The sequence below is a fragment of the Lepisma saccharinum genome, chromosome 12 (assembly GCF_977018435.1).
Source record: "Lepisma saccharinum chromosome 12, izLepSacc3.1, whole genome shotgun sequence".
Classification (NCBI taxonomy): domain Eukaryota; kingdom Metazoa; phylum Arthropoda; class Insecta; order Zygentoma; family Lepismatidae; genus Lepisma; species Lepisma saccharinum.
Window position 1 is genome coordinate 63,241,272 of NC_139240.1, and position 21,055 is coordinate 63,262,326.

At 39.1% G+C, this 21,055-nt stretch overlaps 2 protein-coding genes across 2 annotated transcripts in view; one reads left to right on the forward strand and one right to left on the reverse strand.

Annotated features, from left to right (window-relative positions):
* Positions 1–11,073, forward strand: part of LOC145996149 (methylmalonyl-CoA mutase, mitochondrial-like) — a 35,002-nt gene extending 23,929 nt beyond the window's left edge. The window contains exons 13-15 of the mRNA XM_083132490.1: positions 1,830–1,976; positions 3,129–3,345; positions 10,789–11,073. Coding sequence (XP_082988616.1) covers positions 1,830–1,976; positions 3,129–3,345; positions 10,789–10,865 — 441 coding nt within the window. The 3' untranslated portion in view covers positions 10,866–11,073. The remainder of the gene's footprint in view (positions 1–1,829; positions 1,977–3,128; positions 3,346–10,788) is intronic.
* Positions 10,955–20,844, reverse strand: LOC145996150 (uncharacterized). Its single transcript, XM_083132491.1, has 2 exons — positions 20,706–20,844; positions 10,955–15,060 (listed from the first exon to the last, which is right to left on the reverse strand). The coding sequence occupies exon 2, from the start codon at positions 15,046–15,048 to the stop codon at positions 13,417–13,419; it is 1,632 nt and encodes a 543-aa protein (XP_082988617.1). The 5' UTR covers positions 15,049–15,060; positions 20,706–20,844; the 3' UTR covers positions 10,955–13,416.
* Positions 20,845–21,055: the final 211 nt, after the last annotated feature.

Below are 21,055 nucleotides of genomic sequence, written 5' to 3' on the forward strand. Positions count from 1 at the left end.
GGCGAGAGCCTGGGATGCGTTTTCATCGATCTCGCATCCAGGAGGTTGACCAATACCGCGGTGGTGGCATCATGGTCTGGGGAGGGATAATGAGTGGTGAACGTACGCCCCTGTATGTGCTAAACCACGTCACACTCACTGCCCAGAGGTACAGGGATGACATTCTGGAACCAATAGTGCGACTTTTCCGAGGGGCTGTTGGCCCAGAATTCTTGTTCATGGACGATAATGCCCGTCCACATCGTGCTCAACTTGTGGATGAGTTCCTGGAAGGTGAGGATATTCGACGGATTCCATGGCCCGCACGTTCACCCGACCTAAATCCAATCGAACATGTGTGGGATGCATTGTGGAGGCGGCTTGCAGCACGTCCTATCCCTCCACAAACCCTCAACGAGCTTCGATGTGGTCTCTTGGAAGAATGGGATGCCTTGCCCCAGGAACTTATTGACACCCTCATGAACAGCATGGGAAACCGTTGTGCGGCATGTATTGCTGTTCGTGGTGACCATATTCCTTATTAAGGGGTAGTGCCTGGTCACCAGAATGCCCAGGATGGAATTAAATCATTGTATTCCTTTGTATGAGTTTTGTACCCAATCCAGTAATACAGGTTTTTTCCTTAAATGCTCTTTCTTCTCTGTTCATTTGGTGCATCCTCTCTCTTCTTTATTGTTTTCTGTCTCCTCTATCACCCACAACCCCGTTCTATACATCATTTTGTTGTTCTCTTGCATTTTTCATTTGTCACCTTAATTTTGGACACGAGTGTAGTTGCAGTAACATTCCTTCATCTATTATAAATTATATTGATTTGTAGGATGAGTATGTATATATTGGAGTTACTTCTCTGTTTACCTGCCCCCACTGAACAAGAGTTTTCGTACATGAATGGTTTGTGAACAAGTGACAAGAATGCTCTATCAGTATAAACTTTGAAAGCTATGTTGATTAATAAGGTGAGCTTTAATTGCATGTGTGTAAATTTTTACAAAATGTTATTAAAAAAAGAAATGGTCTGTGGTGGTGTAGTTGGTAGGGCATCTGACTGCCATGCGTGAGACCCGGGTTCGATTCCCAAGGTGAGTGATCTACGTTGGAATTTTTCTGGCCTTGTCCCCACATAAAGCGGCTCTGGGGTTCACCTAGCCTCAAATCAATGAGTCTCTGCGGATAAAGGCATCCGGAGTGTGATGCTGATCACATTACATCCAAAATGGCCGAGATCGAGAATGTGTGAAGCCCTACCCACACATCCCCTAAATGTGCCTTCATGGCACAGTGCCATATGCATGGGGACCTTTACCTTTAAGTATGCCATTTCAATATTTGGAATTTGTTAATCAATTGCGACCGCACAGGGGGCAAACCCCCAAAGCAAGAGAGATAGATAGATAGATTCTTTTTTTCTCTCTCCTACTTAAAAAAAAATCTCTCTTCCCTTTCCTCGTTCTTTTCATTTGTTGAAGAAGAAGGAAAAGAGAGAGAAAGGAAAAAAATATCCTCTTCCACTTCTCTTTCTACCACTTTCTCCATCCCCCCCCAGAGGAGATGGAAAAAAGTGCTTCCCCCCCAGCACCCAGGGGAAATAGAGACCAGAAAGAGAGGGGGGGTTCAGGTGGGTTAAAAAAAGAGAAAAGAGAAGAGGAGAAGAGTGTAAGAGAAAGAAAGACAGGTGGGGGAGAACTCTTTTTCTTTCTTTCTTGGAGGGGGTCAATGAAACATTCTGAAAAATCTGAAGTCATGAATCCAAATAGTGTCACAGTTTCACACAACTAAAAATATACTGCATTATACTGAAGAAAATAATTATTTATTCTTAAATTCAGGTTGAAGAATTTGTTAAGCTGGAAGGAAGGCGACCTCGTATTCTTGTTGCCAAAATGGGTCAAGATGGCCACGATAGGGGAGCAAAGGTCATCGCCACTGCTTTCGCTGACTTGGGCTTCGATGTCGATGTTGGACCACTTTTCCAGGTACGTTGCAGTTTCTTGTACTCTTGGGGGCAGCTTAAGGGTCACATAAATTCACTTTATGGACAGAAAGGATATAATATTAGGCGCATCCAGAAAGTAAGTTTCCCAGTCGCCCACAGGTGGCAGGCCATGCATATTGAAACCAGTTTTGCACATGCCCTGGCTAGTGAATGTCCTAGAAGACCTCTCCCGAAAGTTATCAGTAGCATCGCGGCAGCGATGAAACATGGCAACTCTTTTTCCATCTCCTGCCACGTGCGAGGTTCGTTCGGTGATTACCACCTGTTCTTGCACCTTCATTTTCACAGCGACGAAGAGGTTCAGACGGCTGTCACACAGTGGTTCGGTGCCCAGGCGGCAGACTTGTACGATGCAGGTATACAGAAGTTGGTCCCACACTATAACAAGTGCCTGAATTCCGGCGGGAATTATCTTGACAAGTAACTGGACAAGTGCTGTATGTGTGGCAATAAATCATTTAATGAAATAAATGATTTGTGCACGACCCCAGGGAAACTTACTTTCTGGATGCACCTAATAATATACACTCCTCACCAAAAGTTTGGAATATTGTTGTATTAGGCTTTAGGAGATAGACACTCTCTTGGAATGCAACAACACATGGCTACTGTCTGTCTGTTGGACGTTCCTGTGTTTTCGCCTACATACGCCATAGTGTCCATCACCTATTGCCTTATAACAATATTCCAAACTTTTTGTGAGGAGTGTATAATGATTATATTATGTATTACATTATAACAATAATTGTTGTTATTTCTACTATTCAAGTTTTATCAATGACCTGACTCCCCGCTACAAAAATTTCTGGCAATGCCCATGGAGGAATGTCACAAGTTCAAAGATTGCATGTCAGAGTGTATGCAGATACGCTTACGGCACAATGGTGGTTCTCTTGATACTGATCCATCTTTTGTCATGGTTAAATGACGTGACCAACATCCATGTGGTATTTTCACACTGTACTTATAAATTAAAAAAAGAAAAAAAAAACACAAATGTCCTTGCCTTCTAAACCTAATATTTATAAATACACGTAAGCGAAGTTAGTAATCCGCTTACGTATATTTATTACACAACCGTGTCTTTTATTCCCCAAACATGAATTAATATTTATGTTCTTTACATCTACAGACCCCAACTGAAGTGGCCCAGCAAGCAATAGACTCGGACGTACACGTTGTTGGCATTTCCTCTTTGGCAGCAGGCCACAGGACTTTGGTTCCTGAGCTACTGAAGGCCTTGAAGGAACTGGGACGACCTGATATTCTTGTAATATGTGGAGGTGTTATTCCTCCCCAGGATTATGAATATCTGTTCAATGCAGGAGTTGCGGCAATTTTTGGTCCAGGTAAGTGACATCCTGAATATAAATGCACTCTCAAATACAGTTATCAGTAAAGCTTGGATTTGTGTACAAAATATGTACATAAATATGTAACATTAATAATAATCATGTATCCAAGCAATTTCAAGAATTCTGCTAGATATTTATTTTATTTGAACACATTCAACATAAGTTATTCAAATTAAAATTTGTATCAAATTTATAAACTTAAAAAAGCACAGCAATGTGTACATATTTGCGAAACTAATTTTGTAAACTATTAATTACTTTTCACATTGCACATTATTGTAGAATATGTAAATATTGTAAAAAAAGTGTGTAAGAAAGAACAAACGAATGAAAATACATAGCTACTTTTGTACTTTTTGTACAAGGGAACAAACATATTGTGTAAATCGCTACGTACAGGAAAGTAGCTTTCTTGTCTACCGATGCCAAGTTTCTAGATGCATTGCCTAAACCTGAAAGTGAAACGAAAATGTGTAACCAGAAAGTGGGGGAGGGGGAGAAACTCCACCATCTTTCGATAAATAACAGCCCTCGTACAGAAGGTCGTTTCACGTCCATGGTAACGAAGTTAGAACCCACCTCACCTTCAGAAAAACCGTGACGCCACGAGCGGTGGTGCTCCACGTGATACCCCTGTCTTGCAGCAATGGCCCTGCAGCGGAGTTTCCATTGGAGGAGACTGAATTGAAGAACACATTGGTCCAAACGATCATATTCCTCCTGACAAGCTTTCCGAAGACCCTCAATTGTGCGGGACCGTCTGCTTCCCAAGGCTCGTTTCAACAACGGAAACCCTCAAAAATCCATGGAAGAGGCATCGGGGGATTTCACAGGGATGTCTGTAAAGGGGATTGCATGAATGCCCGTTTCACGTACCATCCGATCCATGTATGCCTGCGTGGACTTTGCCGTATGATTGGAAGCCTTGTCCTGGTGGATGACAACACGAGATGTGTCGCTGCCATAGAGAGAAGGAATATCATGTCTGTAAAGTGGCTCCAAAATATTCGTCTGGTAATAGGCTAAATTTATTTTAGCCTTTTTTTCCATTCTGCGCAGTGGAAGTTTGCCGTTATGGCAGTAACCACCAACAACCATGAACCCGGGCGGAAAACTTTCAGCACATTCACGTACCCACTCAGATCGACCTCTTGCATCACGTGGACCATAGTAGATGGCCCTTTTTTATCACATCCCGACAGATACACCCATGCTTCATCCTGGGACACCACATACTTCCAGCGGTCCCCTGCCAGATGGCGTTCGTAGAGCTTCCGACTGTTGGTCTTCCTCTCCTGGACATGTGAGGCACGCAACTTATGAACTTGAGCTTTGTGCTTCCGCACAAGTTGTAAATCTTGGGCTATGATGCGATTTACAGTTGCAGGGAAACATTGCACTGCCTGTGCAATCACTCTTTGCGTTGCAGGGTTTTCACATCGCACCAAGGATCTCACTGGTCGCACAGCATCGGAGGAACGCTTGGGCTTCCGATATGTCCGAGGCTCACTTTGACTGGTTCAAGCAACAGGTACGGTGCAAGCTTTATGGCGATTCAACACTGCATTGATGCCCTTCTTTGACACATGGAATGCTTTCATGTGGCACTGTTTAATTATCTGGCTATAACTATAACCAACGTCGGAAAGGGCACAGATGTACCCCTCCCAAAAGACTGGAATTTTTGGTGCAATATAAACACTCACTCACACACCAACCATAGTCTTTGCAAGTCAACACACAGTACTTTCGTCCTACTGGCTCTGACTGCTCTGTGCTGTGCCTACGTGCTGCTCCCTGGTGATCGAAATCGTTACCATCAACGTGAAACAACCTTCTGTATTTTTTTTTTTTGTCTTCAGCCTGTCTTTCGACTTGGCAGAGATTGAAAATTTAGGGAAAAAATACTGAAATATGTTGTTTTATGTAAAGTTAGGGTTACCAGACGTCCGGTTTTCCCCGGACATGTCCTACATTTTAGCCTTATGCCTGGAGTCCGGGAGGAATTTGAAAAATATCATAAATGTCCTACATTTTGAGCATCACAAATTTTAATTAGGAAAATATGTAACAGAAACAAATTATGCAAGTTACAAGTCTATGGACTGTGCTTCCAAAATCAATAGTGAAATTTATTTTGATTCAGTCATTGCCCAAAAGAAAAAAAAAAATTTAAAAATTTATTTATTTATAAAAATAAAATTAAATAAACGGAAGCAATTAATGAACAAAGTTTTGGGACCACTTTCTGATAACGTCATTGTTCAAATCCTGAGCAGAATTATACTGACCGTAAGTCCAGATGCCAAAGCCTCGCTTGTCTGTCAAACACAGTTCAGGATGCATTAATATGAGAAAGCAGATCTAAATCGCTTCTTAAATTCAGCTTCAGTTTTTATCTTAACTGGCCCTTTTGGTAGGGGTTTTTATTAAATAAATATTTATTTTCTTAATTACTAATTTCCAACTTTTCGTAAGTAGGGGTCGAATAAAAAAAGGTCTTAGAAAAGTCCAGAATTCTGGATGTGTTTTTATTGGTTGACACCCTGTTATTGAACTAAAAACTACCCAAGATGAAACTTCAGGAACCATTTTAAATTACAGTAATTGTTGAATATTTGTTTGGCATTACAGGTCATAATTCAAATGGCGAGAAAGTACTTCATTACCATCAGCACAACAGACTCACGAGAGAAATTATTTTTTCATAAAGTCTGTAAAATGTTTGGTACTGGTCCCTATAATTTCAGAGTTTGACTTTCCACTCTAACATAAATATAGTTTGACTAAACCTGAAATTTGATAAAAATTGTCTTCTCTGAGAAGTACTACTTAAATCATGTAGTAAGAGGTGCATTGATTAGTATGATTGCAAGTTTTGAAATTTTGAATTTAAAAATTCATTAAGAATTAAATTTTTTAAAACTGAAAAGTGTCATTTTTCAACTACTTTCTAACGTGTTCTATAGAAATATGTATTATTTTTTGAGAATGTTTTGTATTCTACATTTTGGGACAGCATGTCATACATTTCCCTTACAGCGATCTGGTAACCCTATGTGAAGTACCTTAGTAAATATGTAATATCCTGGCAAATATGTGAAAATATGTTAAAACTTATGCAAAATCATGTCAACTATACAATTTGTTGACATTTTCCTGTTCAAGCTATGTACAAAGAAATAGAATACTCCCTCTGTCCGATAATTATTGTCCGGTATACCTTTGTTTGTTGTCTCATAATAATTGCCCGATATTCAAACTGTAACATTGATGTATACAGAAGAAGAACATGAAACAAGGGAATGAGTCATACAACTTTACTACTCAAGGATCAATACAATTGTGCTTTCCATCTGCCTCTTCGTCTGTCATTCCTGTACTACCATTTTGGCATACCGGACTATAATTATGGGACAGAGGGAGTAAGTAAAGCTATGTGGCAATTCCCTGTAAAAATATTAAGTAAAGCAACGTGGCAATTTCCTGTAAAAATATTAAGTAAAGCTACGTGACAATTCGCTGTAAAAATATTAAGTAAAGCAACGTGGCAATTACCTGTAAAAATGTTAAGTAAAGCAACGTGGCAATTCCCTGTAAAATATTAAGTAAAGCAACATGACAATTCCCTGTAAAAATATTAAGTAAAGCAACGTGGCAATTTCCTGTAAAAATATTAAGTAAAGCTACGTGACAATTCGCTGTAAAATTATTAAGTAAAGCAACGTGGCAATTCCCTGTAAAAATGTTAAGTAAAGCAACGTGGCAATTCCCTGTAAAATATTAAGTAAAGCAACGTGGCAATTTCCTGTAAAAATATTAAGTAAAGCTACGTGACAATTCGCTGTAAAATTATTAAGTAAAGCAACGTGGCAATTCCCTGTAAAAATGTTAAGTAAAGCAACGTGGCAATTCCCTGTAAAATATTAAGTAAAGCAACGTGGCAATTTCCTGTAAAAATATTAAGTAAAGCTACGTGACAATTCGCTGTAAAAATATTAAGTAAAGCAACGTGGCAATTCCCTGTAAAAATGTTAAGTAAAGCAACATGGCAATTCCCTGTAAAATATTAAGTAAAGCAACGTGGCAATTCCCTGTAAAAATATTAAGTAAAGCAACGTGGCAATTTCCTGTAAAAATATTAAGTAAAGCAACGTGGCAATTCCCTGTAAAAATATTAAGTAAAGCAACGTGGCAATTCCCTGTAAAAATATTAAGTAAAGCTACATGGCAATTTGCTGTAAAAATATTAAGTAAAGCAACGTGGCAATTCCCTGTAAAAATGTTAAGTAAAGCAACGTGGCAATTCCCTGTAAAAATATTACTCCCTCTGTCCCATAATTATTGTCCGGTACACCTTTGTTTGTTGTCTCATAATAATTGTCCGACATTCAAACTGTGACATTGGTGTATACAGAAGAAGAACATGAAACAAGGGAGTTAGTCATACAACTTTACTACTCAAGGATCATTACAAATTGTGCTTTCCATCTGCCTCTTCGTCTGTCATTCCTGTACTACCATTTTGGCATACTGGACTATAATTATGGGACAGAGGGAGTATGTAATTACATACAAATCCAGGCTCTAGTTATCAGGGTGTCTATCAGTCTGGAAAAGTCAGGGAATTTACAGTTTCTGGAAAAATCAACATTTTTTTTGTACTCGTGCACTACAAGCAGGTTTTTGAACATAGAAAAAAAATGCAAGAAATGTTTAATATGTTGTAGACAAACTATACTTCAAATAATTCTTCAAGCTTTTCTGGTGGCGAATGATGAACATGCTTTCTATGGATATTAACCAAGTGATTTTGGGATATTCTTCCTAGTTTTTGAGAGCTAATCGAGAGTACTTCAATCCCTGAAGATGTTAGCTCTCGAAATCTCGAAAGCCTATCCGGAAATCACCTGGTTGATATTCCAAGAAAACTATACTTCAGTTTGGTACATTGAGTATTACCAGTAGTTACAGTACATCTTGCACATTAAATACTCTAGGAAAAGGAGCCATGTTTTGAATTATTTTCACACTTGAGTGGCTATTGGTAGTTACCATTTACTTGTTGCAATTTTTGGACCATGTTTGGTTAATATTAGGATTGATACATATGCTACTAAATTTTATTATAATCATGTATTATTTATGCTACAATTGTTATTTTTTTATATAAAAATAAATATTTGTGTATTATTAGTGGATAAATGGCATGTATTATGTAAAAGCTTGCCACTAGATGCCACTATGCAGCATTCAGCTTTATTTATAGTTTTTTATTTTAATATGTAAATATTCTAAAAACTTGCTTAGGGCTTAAGTGTGATTCTAAATGTAATGTTTAGCTAAAATGTAGTGACCTCACCCATGCTTAAATACATAAATTGTCCTAAAGACCTGGTCTGGAAAATTGAGGACTTTTTATTATTTATTTATGTTCACTTTATGTTCTGAAGAGAACATTACCAAGTGGTAATAATATGCTTCCAGATAGACATAACGATCCGAAGTACTTAATTATATGAATTTTTGTTGTTCTCCTGCCTGCACTTGTGCCTCTTCTGCTCCTTCGTGTTAACTGCTGTAGTAGGGGGGGGGGGATTCATATATGGTGTACTTGACCACTGTCAAGGTTTAACTCACCGGCCCCCAAGTCAGAGTGGTTAGCACATCAAGATAGGATGCCAAAGGTCCTGGGTTGGAATCCCGGCCTAGGCATGGATGCTTGCGAGTGTCAATTCTTCAATTTCATCATATCATCGCTCATTCCCAATCATTCAACTCATGTGGGAAGTGTTTCTTTGATTTTAGTTGGCGGAGATATCACAACATGCTACGATGCCAGAGGTCCCAGGTTCGAATACTGCCTGGGTGTTCTTCAGTTAGCCAAAGTGGCAGAAAAGCAAAGTAAATTACACTAAATCAATAAACCAATCAATCTTTGATTTGAGTGTGTATAAGTGTGTGCACAGTTGGTCTCGCATGTACTTTTTGGATTTTGTGGTTATTGTATATATATATCTGATTGCTTAGAGTGTCCGGCGGTGGGTGCAGCTTTTTCTTTTGCATATGTTAGGTGTTGCTGGATTCTTTCATTGATGAATCTGCCGATGTTATGTGCCTTGCACTCACATTCTGCATCATACACACCATGGTTTAAAGAAGGGAGAGGAAATATTGCTTGGGTTTGTCGGAAAGTTTAGCATTTGGTTTGTGAGCTACCTTGATGTTGTAGGGTCTTTGCACCGTGGCTATGCGGTATAAGGCATCATGCTTTGGGTTCCAACTACACAGGTTTGAGTCTCCTGGGGAAACATAAAAACTTTTCTGTTGAGATTTCGGTCTGTGTATGGGACCAGTGGCCACCCACAATTGTGAGGAAATTGGGGGGCTGCGAATGAGTAGTGGAACTTGGTCACGGAAACCTAAAACAATGATTAGGAGTTTGTTATATATATATAAAAAAATATATGTTAATTGAAAAATATGTCAGATTTGAGTAACACTCTAATTGTGATACTCGGCTATCAAATTGGAACTAATTTGCCACTTATACACACACACATCATTCTCTCGGGCCTCCCCGATGGTGCAGTGGTAGCGTCGTCGCCTTGTAATCAAGGGGTCCCGGGTTTGATACCCGGTGGAGGTACATAGTGGTTCGGATTCCACTTTAAACTGTAGGTCCAGTCCCGATTAGCCTTACTGTGCACAAAGTGGACTTAAAACACCAACTCAACAACTCAAAGAAAAAAATAAAATAGGTTACTGCGGCAATACTGCTATCAAAATGATAGAATGATGGTTATCATAATAATTATATAACAGAATCTATTTCCTAGCAAGTACAACTGCTAGGGGCTTCTTTTGAATACCAATATTGTTTTAAATGAAAAAGCAAATGCAGCTGTAGCGAAGCTTTTAAAAATGTAGCGTTCTGATCACTGGTTGGATGTAATGGGATGGTAGGGGAAGGTAAACCACTTTTCCTTTATGTTGGGAACGGTTGCCTAGGCTGAAAACCTAAGGGAAGAGAGAACGCAAGGGCATAGAACTAGCTCTTCAGTAAGTTTCAGATACTGTTAGTGTAGAAACTAAGTAAGAATTAACCCCTTTTAAGCAAGATCATTCAGAATTTCATGATTATTTGGGATCCTGCACACCCTTAGTAATTTATGCCAACCTCCTGAAGGTATGGTTAGCATAGTCACAATGCCGAGGGTTCTGCTTAGAATCCTGGCATAGGTGTTCTCGGTGAGTGTCCCTTCATCATATCACTCATCCTCATCACAATTAGCGAAAAGTGACATGACATAACCTAATTCAATCTGAATCCTTAGTAATTTACAATGGATAATTGAAAAAAAGGAAGAATTAATATGCCTGTAAACTTTACAGCTAATTATTTTGTAATCAGCTGCTTTATTTTTTCCCCAACAGGTACAAAAATACCCATAGCCGCCACACAGCTCTTGGATATCGTTACTGAAAAACTTGTGAAGAAACAGGCAATATGAAAATACAGCTCCTTTCAGGTGATCATGTGAAAGTAATTAATTTTTGTGCACAGAGTTATTTCAGATTTTTTTTATTCATGTTTTAACAAGGCAAAGGATCTTATACATTTTTTGTTATTGATATTGGGAAAACTTACTGATTGTAACAATATTGATTTATATAAAATTATATTTTTGTATTATAAAAATAAAATATGCAAACATTGTAGTCTTTGGTTTGTATAATATCACTGAGGCATTCAACTGTTCCTCATTTTTGGTTTGATTTTAACAAATTGATATAAACACACATTCTGATTGTTCCATGTTCATGGGACCACATACTTATGAACAAATAAATAAAGAAACAGGAACCACAACACAAATGTTTATATATTCTGAAAAGTACAAAACAAAGAGAGTTTTATTTATTCTAAAAATCTGCAGATACTGTCAAATCTTGACATAAATTGGTGTACACTCAAGAGATGTGAATAATAGTGTATTTCCTATTTCTCACATTTTTCTATCATTTTGTACTTTTCATAAATATTTAACAAATAATTCAATACTGCTATTTTATTTGGTTTCACAAAATTAACTTCCATGCAATATTTATTTTTTTGCCACTTAAGTGAAAATATTGAAATAGCACACACAAGAACTAAAAATTAAAATTTCACTTCTCTCTCTTACTGACACACGTCCTTCAATGAATGTTTTCTGAAACACATTACATACACATGTTGGGCATAAATATTAAATCACATTCTTGAATGAGCTGTTTTTGAAAACACACATGATAGGTGTAAATTAAAAATTTGAAGAATTACATGTGTTTGGCATATCAAAAATGCAATGTACATTATCATGATACACAAAGTTTCCCTGAAATTAATCACCTCATTTCTAGATCATTCTACGAATTCACCATTATGATCAAGAATATGCACCTGATCCACCTTCTGTGGTATAGGACATGTGTGCTATTTGCAAAGATTCGGAAAAACAAGATTGTTATCACGTGTGTCTATGAATAGACACTACATCATAGCAGTAATGTGCAATAACACCAACACAAATGTTTATATAGTATGAAAAGTACCAAGAATAGGGAGTTTTATTCTAAAACTAAATTGCAGATACAGCCAAATCTTAGCATGTCACAAGACTGACATTAGTGTAAAATGTCATTACTAAAGAGATCACTAAAGAATTATAGGGGGCATATCATAATGATTTACAATTCCGAATGCCATACATCTCAAAGTTGATGATTGGCCTTGGTCTATTACCTGATAACACTGGACAGAAGCGGGCCAATCCAAGTGAGCCACATTTGCTGCACCGCTGTCAGTGTGTGCGCAGACAACATGGAAGGACAGCGCTAGACTGTAGAAAATCAGAGACAATAGTTAGGAGAGTATGGCATGTGTGGCAGCACTTGGAACCCCATCTTGGCAATGGCTCCAATACCATGAGCCGGAGACAAAAGTCCTCCCACTGCACCAGAAATTCCGGACAGCATCCTCAGCTTGCAAGCACATGGCCACAATCTCTTGGGACACTGAGGGTGTCAGCCTCAGCAACTGGCTCGAACTGTGGACCTCCATTAACAACACAACGTAAGTGGCCACTCTCCGCAGATTGTGTCGCACCATTCAAAAGATGTTGCCAGGGAAATGTGTGCTTTTGCGATACTATAACATGCATCCGGATACCAATCTGTAAACAACCACCGCTATTGCCAAGATGGAGTTCCAGCTGCTGCCACACACACCATACTCCCCTAAGGAGGGACCACATCATCCAGCACTTTCATTCCATGTAGCCCGAGCACACATGGACACCAGTACAGGATATGTGTCATGGCTCACGTGAATTGCTCTGCTTCTGTCCATTGCAGATATCAGGTGATAGACCAAGGTACTAGCTACTTATGACTGCCATTGCAAGTCCAATGATCAACCATGGGATGCAAGACATACACAATTGTACATAATTATGATACGCCCCTCGTATATTTCCTTATTCTCAATTTTTTCTGTAATTTTATATTTTTAATAAATATTTAACAAATAACCCAATACTGCTACAAGGTGCCGGTTTAATTTGCTTTCACAAAATTATCTCCCATGCAATATTTAAATTTTTTGGCCACTTTGGTGTGAAACTACGGAAATGGCACACAGAAGAACTAAAAATTAAAATAAATTTCACTTCTCTCTTTTACTCACACACACACATTTTAAAAAGTTACATACACAGGATGGGTGTAAATATTTAAAAAACACATTCTCGAATGAGTTATAACATGATAGTTATAAACATTAAAAATTTGAATAATTCAGTGTGTTTTGGCATTATCGTTTCCTTGAAATTAACCATCTTGTTTCTTGATCATTCTCTTGTATAATCAAGAATATGCACCTAATTACTTTTGTAAATATACATGTATATATGCACGCACCACACATTCACTGAATTATAAGAAACATTACATGTCTATGAATCGTTCTGAACAATGATGCATAAAATAAAAATACTAATGTTCGCTCTTCGCGATCGAAGTCTATCTACAGAATTTCTGAATGTAACAATTTAATGATGACAAATGCAGACAAATATCTACGTTCTGCTGCTTAAGTTCATGACACAAACGATGGGCCTCAAAGTTCCCAATGTTCCAATGAGTTATTATACCAATGTGTTGTATATGGGGACAATTGTTCAGCATGTAATACAAGGAAGCAGCTGTCAAAGAAGACGCATCGACATATACCTCTTGAATGTTGGGATATTTGCTGATTAAGTCACAGAAGAACGCATCGTCGAGGTAAGGGTGCAGGAAGGTGATGTGACTCGGAACACTATCGCGCTTAATAATCTGCAGGACTGCCACTTTCGGTGTGTTCTTCAGCAAGAAGAGTAGCAAGTCTCGTTCGATGAACATCACCTTCAAGACGAAGCACTTCAGTTCTTCGAGGGAAGCATCACTCTCTTGGGAGAGGTCGTAGTGTCCAACGTTCCATATTTCCAACTCTAGACGCTTCAATTTGCTGCAACTCTCTTTGATAAGCTTCAAATCTTTGTGATCTGCCGACATCAGATGCAACCTCAAGCTTTCTAAATTATGTCCGTATACCTCCAAGTATCGTTGCATGGAGGGGCTGAAGTGCTCGAAGAGAGACGTCATGTTCAGATGTGTCAGTTGGCCAAACTGGGTGAAGAACCCTACAGCAGGGGGAGGAGCATTAATCCCCACTTCGACATTCTTAATATCTGGACATACGGCCAACACTGTACTCATTCTCGGCTCTGTAGCTAAGGGATCGCTGTACTTGGTGAGTTTTAAACACGGGATCCCGCTCTCGGAATCTCGAATTGATTTGTACGTGGTTATGGCTGGATTCAGCAACTTTGTTTCCACAACAGTCAACTGTGGCAAACACAGGAGAAGTGCAGCAACACCTTCTTGTGTAATCATCTCCGGAGCTGCAATAGTATTAACATACTGTAGGTCCTGTCTTATGTCGAGAACTTTTAGTGACGAGCACACGTTAGCGGTGGATTTAAACATACATCGCTCATGCTCGAAGCAAATCCTAAGTTTCAACACAAGCGATAGCAGTCTTGTTTTTTCAGAATCTTCAAAACCATCACATGTTGTTTGCGAATGACACACATGTTCCATGCCACATAACGACAGAAGTCCAGTGTTGTTAACCTTAGATTCAGTCACGTACAGCTGCGATAAGTTTGGTGCACACACAGCCACAGTTTTCAACAGTTCGTTGCTGCAATCCTTGGGTAATTCCAATAAATTTAAACTGTGAAAACAAACATTAGCTATGCATGCAATCAGTATCTCCTCTCCGCTTCTGCATACAGCAAACAAGTACGTCCTGAACCTTGCCTCCACCGTTTTCTCATTCATTATCGTACTCATCATTAATGGGTACACATCCCAGTTGTGTGGCACTTCAAGCAAATACCTTCTGGCCATTTTCATCAAGTCATTTAAGATAAATGGATTCAGCGACGATCTTATGAATGCTCTCATACGAGCAACTTGTGCAGGATAATGCTGATAAACGCCAATTGCAGCTTGGTTTTTCCACACGCAAATGACCTCATACAAGTAATTAAGGAACGCCCGTTCACTCAACTCCTGCAAGCTTTTCGGTTGTTTTCTCCTCATCATCTTGAAGCAATCCTGCAAAAGAAAACAATGAAGAAATATGGAAGCACAGCCTATTCTATATAACATTAGAGATAGTAATTCTTAATTTGCATGCAGCAACTGTGGCCGTAAATCTTGCTGTTCAAAACTTTCAAATTTAAGTTGTACTTGGCATGTGATAGATCACATCTAGATACCATGAGAACTTCGTTGCCCAAATTTACTTCAACAACATGTCAGGTACTATTAAGTATCATAAAAAAAAAGTGCACATCCACAATGAAAGAGAATAGTAGCCCTGCCTAGTTCGCTGCACTTTATGATTTTCTCAGCACTCTCGCGTCTAGTTGGTTAGAAAGTGCAACACAGAGCCATCAACTTAGTCGATTTGGTGTCACATAGTGTATTTGGTGGCTGCACCATTTGCACTTTGTCCTGGAGTGGTGTACAGTGTGGTGTATAATCATGTGGTGCTTCCTAACAAATGAAAACATCAGACAGGTACTTGTTCAAACTACACCCTTATTCCTGGATACAGTGTCTACTTAATTGAATGTAATTTATTTGCACCAGCCTGATGCAAGGTTGCACCTGCACAACACCTGGTGTCAAAAAGTGTAGCAAACTAGACGGGCGTAGTGTTATGGCTCGACTGGACATTTGGCTGACACAAGCAAAGTCTTTTTCGAAATGTCACAAAACAGCTATGACTTTCCGAAATATTATGTCTCTTTAGAATTCCTTCTAGAGCATTCACTTAAATTTAAATCTTCGTGCAGTTTACTTTTGCTGTTGTCTAGATATTCACAATGGTTTATGTAGTCACAAAACTACATTTTTTTTCTCAAATGGACCTTTATATATACGAGGGTGAATCAAATATGAACGAGCCTTGATTGGCCAAGCGTTGGAATGGGTAGCAGGGTGTGATTGGGCATGTGCGGCCGATAGGTGGGTGTGTCGTGAGTCAGGAACCAGAACTGCCGGCGTGTTGCATGCTTCGTTCAGTAGCTCTCACGATAAGTGTGAAATGTGTGCCAGTGTCTGTTGCGCAATGCATAATCATCAAGTTCCTCACCCAGGTAAATGTCAAACCAGCCGAAATTTACTGGAGACTGCAGGCCCAGTTTGGGAATGGTACCCTCTCGTGGGCAAGAGTGAAGGTGTGGTGTAAGGAATTCCAGGAAGGCCGTGAACGTGTTGCAAATGAAGTGCACCCCCGTCGTCCTCCCACCAGTCTGACGAATGACAACATGGCTCGTGTTCGTGAGCTTGTCGAATAGGATCGCCGAGTCACTGTGAAGCAAATTCCGGCAGAACTTGGTGTGAACTATGGAAGTGTCCAATCAATCATCACAAAGCACTTGGGCTTCCGCAAAATCACAGCTTGGTGGGTTCCCAAGCTGCTGAATGTTGCTCAAAAAGATGACCGAGTTCGCATTGCTCGCCAGCTTCACACTCGTTTTGACATGGAAGGGGAAGCGTTTTTGCATCGCATCGTTACCTGTGACGAGACATGGGTGCATCATTACACCCCAGCATCCAAGCGTGCCAGCATGGAGTGGAGAAGGAAAGGCGAAGGAAATCCCGTGAAGGCCTGCGGAGAAGGTGTTGGCCACGGTATTTTGGGACTGGAGGGGGATCCTACTGGTGGATTTCTTACACGAACGTCGGACCATCAACGCACCCTACTACTGCGGCCTCCTGGATCAAGTTAAGGTGCAGTATCGACGCAAACGACGAGGCTGTCCCATCCGCCAGGTCTTGTTCCTCCACGACAATGCCAGACCCCATACAGCAGGTGTTATGCGGCAGAAACTGGTGGAAATGCACTGGGAACTGCTTCCGCATTCACTGTACAGCCCAGACCTTTCACCATGTGCTTTTCACCTGTTCGGACCCCTCAAAGAAGCACTTGGGGGTGAGCAATTTGCGACCAACGATCAGGTGGAAACCTTTGTGCGCAACTGGTTGGCTACCCGCCCAGCTTCATTCTATGAGAACGGCATCAAGAACCTACCACAACTTTGGGAAAAATGTATCACTAAGGGCGGAGACTATGTAGAAAAATAGGATGTGGCAATGTATCTGTTTCCTTCAATAAATTTTGTTTTTCCGCACAAGGCTCGTTCATATTTGATTCACCCTCGTATATACTGGGTGGACCATTTATAATGCTAGTATGGAATATCTCATGCAGAATGCATCCAATTGAAAAATTGCACAGAAGAAAAGTTTGATACTATTGAGGGGGTAAGTCAATGCCGTAAAAATTTCGTCGCTGCCACCCAGGAGGGTAAATGTTAAATTTCAAATGGAACACCCCCATTCATTTTACATATTTGGATTCCGTGTTGAAAGAGAAGTATTTTTTGTTCGAAAAATTTTGTAAAAAAATTGCAACCTTCGAACATTTATAAACATTTGGTAGTTTCAGTTTCAATTCGTTCCCTTTATGTAATACCAGTTTTGGTTTCCGTTGAGAACATTGCAAAAACGAATTTTATTCAAAAAATGTGTGCAAAGAATTCGGCAAAAGAAAATTGTTTGCAATTTATGTTTTTGTGTAACAATAAATAATATTAATTTGTTCCAACTCTTTGGTTTCAAGGAACAATTTCATATGAACAACAAAATTAAGTATGTTACTACAAATTAGGTATCATTTGAGGTACACAAATAAATGTATAAAATGTTCAAGGAGCAAATGTTCAAAATGAACAGGATGACCTTGGGTGTGTGTACAAAACCCTGTCTTCAAACAATTGTTCCAACAACGCCAGAAAACATGCGGCAACGAATTATTGATACTTGTGCCTCTATCACTCCTGACATTTTGGGACGAACAGTGTGGAGCTTCAGACACAGTGTTTTGAAATGCATTGAAGAGAATACGGTCATCATTTTGAACATTTGCTCCTTTCAACATTTATTTGTGTACCTCAAATGATAACTAATTTGTATCAAAAGTAACATTCTAAGATGTATTGTTGTTTGGTTTCATCATATCCAAATGTAATTCACTAGATTTAGAATTTCCTTCCCCCTCTAATGTGTTGAGTGAAATAACTTATAATTTTTTGTTAAGTGAACCAGAAAACTTAAAAAAGAACATTCTTGCTATAAAACCAGATAAATTTGGACAAACAACGGGTAGAAACTGTAATATTCTATCAATCACAATAGTGATCCACATGACCAACGATGAGAGCTTTTACCGCGTGACCACTGTAGTGTTAACTCGTAACGGGTGTGGCATGTTCCCTGAGACCTAGAACAACATTATCATTGTCGGAAGCAATAACATGCACTTCCGTCACCTTTTCGGTAGCTTCACATCTTGGAATATTACGTGACCCACCAGCTTCACTTTGCTTGCTAGGTTTTAGTTTCAGAGTAATAGACATTCGTGGGGTCCCATGGATCATGTGACACTCTTTGCCTAAGTCTTTCGGTATGAAACCTGGTGCGATAATTCGTGTTGACAATGCATCTTTTAGTGTAAATATCCTTGCCACACCTGAAGAAGTTGTAAGCAGAAGTCTTGTAAGGATCGCAGAGAAAAATTTGCTACACATGCCCAAATCAGTTGCAAAGGAAAACATTGCATTTGTACTGCATGTGTAAAAGACAAATTTGCCCAGCCACTTTATCACAGTTCCATACGGAAGTCCAAAATACATGAGTAATTTGTGAAAAAGTTCGCTAATGTTTTGATAACTCATGGAAATAATAACTTCAATTTGGTGCTCTATGGGGCCATGCCCTTTGTAACAATTTGGTACCATGCCCGTTATGGGTTAAAGAATAGTTGTAGCTGCAACGAAGCTATTTTTAAAATGTAGCTTTCTGATCACTAAATAAAACACCAAGAATGGAAATTTTGGCCATTAGAACTTCTATTATTTTTTCTAGTAAGGTTGTGTGGCATGAGTTTACAATACCGGACCACTCTCCAATTTCTATAAAATTTCGCCTACTTACTAATTTCGATGTCCTGATGACGTATCTGTAGTTCATATTTGGCGGTCACTTGTTAAAACTGTACAGTTACGTGTACAACTTGTAAAATAACCTTGCGATTTACCACGGTGATTGTCCATACACAGCAATTCGGAACTATCTTTCTTTCGCAATTAATTACCTAATGGTCTTCCTTTACGCACAACAATCTTGTTGACGACAGACGAGGAATGCCTACGAGGTTAGGTTAGGCCTGTTAGGTTAGGTTCCATTAGCATAAATACAAAGAAAAATTAATATTTTAGCTAAGAGAACTATACCTTATCTTGCCTGTTGATTTCTTCATGTTGGGAAAATGGCGTCTTCCGTGGAGCTATTGTTCTTATGGTAGGGTTACGTTATGTTAAGAAAACATAGTTTATTTCATTTTTTTCTCGATTTCCATACTTGACCGCCAATTATTACATGCAGATTCGTGATTAGGAGTTCACAATTAGTGAGTAGGCGAAATTTCATAGAAATTGGAGAGTGGTCCGGTATTGTAAACTCGTTCCGGTTGTGTTCCTGGTTAAGCCTATAAAACGTTCCTTACCCTAGCCACCTGCCCTCTTTTACATACCCAATACATGTTTTCGACCTAAAAAAGATACTAAGAATGATGTTAAAACACAAATTCATGCAGGAAAAAACTTGGTAACAGTTTCATAGATCGGAGACACATTAAAATCGGATATTTTGTGTTTCACATGGTTTGTACTTACCAATTGTGTATTGCGGAACATAGTTCAAGGTGCCATTATGCTTTTTACATGAAAACAAACGCAATTTTTCACATTCTGAGTGCTTGTTTTTTATTCCTTTCTTCGCTTCCGGAACACACTATATGGCGGGCACATTTTGACTCACGTTGTGGGTATGCAGTGTTTCAACCATCTGCACCGAAAAATACCTACTATTGTGTTTGTCACTGGTGGAAATTATACATTATGCACGGGTAGGTGACGGATAGCCCCACGAACCATACACAGATAGCCCCCACAAACCATTCACGGATAGCCCCACGAACCATTCACAGATAGCCCCACGAACCATTCACGGATAGCCCCATGAACCACTTCCGATAAGGTTAGGTTACGTTAGGCAAACATAGTAAAAAAAGGGGGGGTTGAAACACTGACAGGGGCTTACGTCATCAAACGTATGCAGCATCCGGTTGTCGTAGGGCAAGCAAATGAAAGCAATGGCAATTGTGCGTCGGTGAGATATTTCTCTTGAAAAATACATGATTTCCCGGTCAAATATATTCCACGATCAAAGAAAATACCTCGACGAACGTTGTAAACCTTGGAGAAACTCATTTCCGTAAGTGTAAAATTGAAAAAATGTGTCTCCGATGTAAGAAACTGTTACCAAAAACTTCGAGTGTCCAAAATATGGGGTGGACAATTGTATCCTGCACACCATCGACAGCAAAGTAAACAGTTTTATACGGAACAAAAATTTACCGTTACAGGAAATCCCATCTTGCCTTTAACAGATAGACAACAGAGATCCCCGGTGCTGCTTTTTTCTGCGTATATGTTCATGTTTTACATCAATAAATGATAAACTGAAAAATTAAAACAAATTTTGTTGCAATTCTAGCTAAATAACTTTCTACTTTCAATAACAAGAGATATTATTTTTGCTTCAAATTATCACAAAACTGTACTTACGTCTGTTACCTTGAATAACAAAAAACGTTAGTATAATGAGTCCATTAAATCAATTATCGCAAAACAAATTAATCCGAAGCCTGTTGAGGCTTTATAAACTTCCAACAGGACCCCATCAAACAAGTACACGCACGCAATAAACCACAGTTGGCAACTCTGTTACATTGTGGACAAGTCAACCTAGGAAAAAATACACGTGCCAACGAAAATAGAGCTGTGCATGTCTGGAACATCACACGCATTGCATTTGAAGAAGAAACCATTAACTCAGAACATTGATTCATTTTATATTGTATTTTGTTTGGAAAAAGGTTGTCGGTAGCTACCTTTAAAAGAAGTAAAAGTGGTAT

What these genes read in the sequence shown, in the direction of transcription:
- LOC145996150 (XM_083132491.1), bottom strand. Translation starts at nt 15,048, where the DNA reads ATGATGAGGAGAAAACAACCGAAAAGCTTGCAGGAGTTGAGTGAACGG.